The sequence below is a fragment of the Arachis ipaensis genome, chromosome B10 (assembly GCF_000816755.2).
Source record: "Arachis ipaensis cultivar K30076 chromosome B10, Araip1.1, whole genome shotgun sequence".
NCBI classification, from domain to species: domain Eukaryota; kingdom Viridiplantae; phylum Streptophyta; class Magnoliopsida; order Fabales; family Fabaceae; genus Arachis; species Arachis ipaensis.
In genome coordinates this window covers 118,337,931-118,342,285 of record NC_029794.2, presented here as the reverse complement: position 1 = coordinate 118,342,285, position 4,355 = coordinate 118,337,931, and the positions used below count along the sequence as shown (strand labels likewise).

At 29.3% G+C, this 4,355-nt stretch overlaps 1 protein-coding gene across 1 annotated transcript in view; it reads left to right on the top strand.

Moving 5' to 3' along the window:
• LOC107624141 (indole-3-pyruvate monooxygenase YUCCA6) overlaps positions 2,642 to 4,355 on the top strand; it is a 4,110-nt gene continuing 2,396 nt past the window's right edge. Inside the window, exon 1 of the mRNA XM_016326601.2 lies at positions 2,642 to 3,483. Coding sequence (XP_016182087.1) covers positions 2,764 to 3,483 — 720 coding nt within the window. The 5' untranslated portion in view covers positions 2,642 to 2,763. The remainder of the gene's footprint in view (positions 3,484 to 4,355) is intronic.

The window sequence follows — 4,355 nt, the reverse complement described above, 5'->3', positions numbered from 1 at the left end:
TTCTAATTAAAAATTTATTATTAATTAATAAATTATTACCTATACAAAGTAAGATTCGAAACGGATTAAAACAATTATACATATATTGTTACAGTTACAGAGTTCTGTTCATGCAAGGGTTTAACACTTAACTAATCCGTATTTTAGAGTAGACCGGGTGTGACATGTCATTGCGAAAGCCTAATTCTTATTCTTTCTTTATTTGGTAAACATTAAGTCGTAATTCTATCTCAACATTTATTGAGCGGATTCTCCAATGAATTCGAAAACGAAGTCCTACTTCTTCTAACTGAATTCTCCGCTTTGAATTTTAAATGGACTTGTGTTTTTATTTTATTTTTTTCACGTCTAACCTTTTTCTAAAAAAAATTATCTTAATATAACAAGTTTGATTATTCTTTTACGAAATGTTTAATTATTTTTATGTTGATTATTTTGTTAAAAAAAAGTTAAATAATATATATTAATATACACAAATATCTACTAATTAATTTGATTTGCATATGAATTGTTTTACTTTCAATTATATATACTGCGAGTCCTTCTAAGTATTAAATAATAATTGACTGTTTTTCATATTCCTTGTATGAAATTATATAATAACTTAATGATTTAATTATTCTGTTGGTTTTATAGTTTTGTGAAATTTTTAATTAGATTTTTATACTTTTTTTTCTTTTAATTAGATTCTTATACCAAATTTTTTTTAATTAGGTCCCTCTTAGTAGTAATTGACTTAATTATATAAAGACCTAACTAAAAAAAATTGGTGCAAGAACTCAAATAAAAAAAAAAAGTATAAAAATTCAATTAAAAAAATTTGGTACAAGAACTCAATTAAAAGAAAAAGAAGTATAAAAACCTACTTAAAAATTTTATAAAATTATAAAAACCAACAGAATAATTAAACATAACTTAATTTAACTTGGAAGATATCTTTAGAAAATAATGATAGTTATTTATTTATTTGTTTATTTTGTGTGGTATTGCATCCAACGCAAGTTGAGTCGCTACTCATTTCACATCGGCCATAATAACTGATAAGGATGATAACTATTCACCAGCTTAAATCTTGTAGATAATTAATTAATTATTACTTCCATTCATGCCGTTTTTCATTTTTTGCTAACCAATAAAACTGATCTAATAATAATAATTTACAAATTACAATCCCCCACCCTCTCCAATAAATCTCTTTCTAATTCATATTGACGTACATAGTGACGTTTCCATTTGGGGATTAAATTAATTAAATCCAAAATTAAATATGTGTAATCCTTGAACTTTTTATGATTAATATATATTAATTGAAATCAACGGTTAAAATAATTGGTGTACCGGTATTCTTTGGTGCACTTGAAATGTTTCCGAAATTATATACCAAATTAAATTATAAAGGCATTAAAACTCAATTTGGGTAAAAAGCTTAATTAAGTTTTTTTTTGAAAAAATAGTTTAAACAATAAATAACTATATTAAAAGTAATTTATAAATAAATTATTTTGTGTTTGAATTTTTAAGAAGTATGATAAGAAAAATGATAAAAAATAGTAGTATGATAAGAAAAGTCATTATTTTTAACTTCTCTATAAGTTCTTAAGTAGTTTCTTAAGAAACTACAATTTAATTTTAAAAATTACACCAGACATTAATACTACTATGTTTTATAAGTTAAAAACTCAAAAAAATTACTTTTAAAATTTCTCAAATGCACCTTAAAGGATGGGGAGGAGTTGAGACTTGAGAGTAGAACATTCAATTTCAAATGATAGAGGTAAGTTGTGGATTCAACTATACATACATAATAAATAACTATTGTTAAATTATATATTTAATTGTGAGTTTAATTTTAATGTGTTCACATATAAATATTTTACGTAATTATTTAATTATATATTTTTTTATATGATTATTCACACAAATAATATAAAAGTAGTTATTTTTTTACATATAAATAATATATCAAAATTAAACTAAAAAATAATTAATTTTGTTCGATCAACAATTAACCAAGATAGAAAAACTTGAGATGTTTCGTAAAATTATAAAATAAACTAAATACATAAAATTATAAACAAAATTTAAACTAAAAATTATCCGACTCAGTAAAATTTCTGTAGAATTAGTTAACTTATTCAAAATTAAAATATAAAAAATTCTGCCGAATTAAATGAAAATTCTATTTACTATGCAATTATTTACTGCTAGTGTACTAGTAAAGAGCATAATACTTTGAAACACAAAATAATTACTCATGTGAAGTTATTTTTATATAAAAATAAAGATAAAAATCATGAATATTTTGGGATAAATTATCATGTAACAATTTTTAACTCGGGTGTTGGCACAAAAGACAACACTAACTGGGTAGTAACTAGTAAGTAGTAACTTGTATACATACTAGCATTATATTCCAATAAATAGTAACGTGACTGTTAGACGATTGATTTGTAAATTAAAATTTATAAAGAGAGAAAAAAGAAAAAAACATACTGGAGGAGGGTCCACGGTAACAAGAGAATTGTTAGATGAAAAAAAAGTATATATAAATTGAGAGAAGAGAGGGAGAGAGATATCAACATCGTTCTGGTTCAATTCTCGCAGTCTCTCTCTGTGATGAATGCTGACATACCCCAAGCTCTCTTATCTCGTTAATCCTAATCGTAATCCTAATCATAATCAAAATCAAATTTAAATTACTTACCATTCACACTCGCTCCTCAACCACAAAACCTTTGCTTCATTAATATCATTTTCCCTCTCATGGACTATTGTAGCGAAAGAGAGACAGAAGGAAAGCAAGCGCACGATCCTCTATTCATAGCAATGAAAAATTGTGGTTATAAATCCAGGTCCTTAACAAGGAATAAGAATAGAAAGGAATGGATTGAAGGTCCGGTGATTGTGGGAGCCGGACCTTCCGGACTGGCCACGGCAGCATGCCTCAAAGAAAAAGGCATCCCGTCCGTAATCCTGGAGCGATCCAACTGCATAGCTTCCTTGTGGCAGTTAAAAACCTACGACCGCCTTCACCTTCACTTGCCCAAGCAATTCTGCGAGCTTCCATTGATGGGATTCCCTCCAGATTTTCCCACCTATCCAACCAAGCAGCAGTTCGTACAGTACTTGGAGGACTATGCGGACCGGTTCGGGATTAGGCCGCGGTTCAATGAGACCGTGGACCGAGCCGAGTTCGACTCCAGAATTGGGATGTGGAAGTTGATCACTAGTGGCGGTTCAAGTACTGAGTACACGTGCCGGTGGTTGATCGTGGCCACCGGCGAGAATGCGGAGGCAGTGGTGCCGCAGATTGAAGGGATTCAGGAGTTTCAAGGGGCTATAAGGCACACGAGTTTGTATAAAAGTGGAGAAGAATTTAGAGGGAAGAAGGTTTTGGTTGTTGGATGTGGAAATTCCGGCATGGAAGTTTGTTTGGATCTTTGTAACCATGATGCTGCTCCTTCACTTTGTGTTAGAGATTCAGTGAGTTCAAAACTTTTTTCTATTTCCTTCTCTTCTTCTTTCTTCTTTTCTCACTTCTTCCACTAAATTGTGCTAACTTGCACAGTTGTGTCAGTTATGCTAGTTTTTCTTTTATGTTGCTCCTGATTTGGAATTTCTGGTTTTAAATGAAAAGAAAGAAAGAAAGCAAGCTAGTTTAAGTGTTTGCAAGAAGAGCCTCCTCCACTTTTTTGATCCCGCTATAGTGTGCCTTTTTAATGGACTTTGCGACTTTTGTCAAATTTTCGAAATATAGACAAATTTTTATTTTTTGTTTCTAGATTTTGGTAAACTTCTCAGATAGAAGAATAATCCATTTTGCTCGTGCAAAAGTTTTCAACTTTGAAACATTAAAAAAAAGATGGTTGTGTTTAAGGTTCTTTCCAGTTTCTACACATGATGAAAGCTTCAACTTTTCAAGTTTCAACTCTTCCTCCCTCCCAATTGGAAAAAAAAATGTAGCCTTTGATTCTGTCCATTCTGAGAAAAAAGAGAAGGAAATTTATTTATTATATATATAGTAGAATTAGCCATAACAAGGTTCAAGTTCAAAGGATTATGTATAGTTTTAAAATGATTTAGAAAACAAAAGGCTTTATAAACAGTCGCACTAATAATCCTCGATAACCCAAATATCAAAATTTGATCTTCCACTTTCATTGGGATTCACAAGCATGCGCATCATGGTTATGAGTAATAATAATAATGATAACTGATTTTTATTTTTATTTTTTAATTAATTTCTTTTTGCTCTTCTTTCATAGACCTCTCATTAAAAGCATAAGACCATGGCTTGCAACTAATTAGGCCACAAATAACTTTCAACCTTTTTTAATTTTGTTGACGGAAATAAT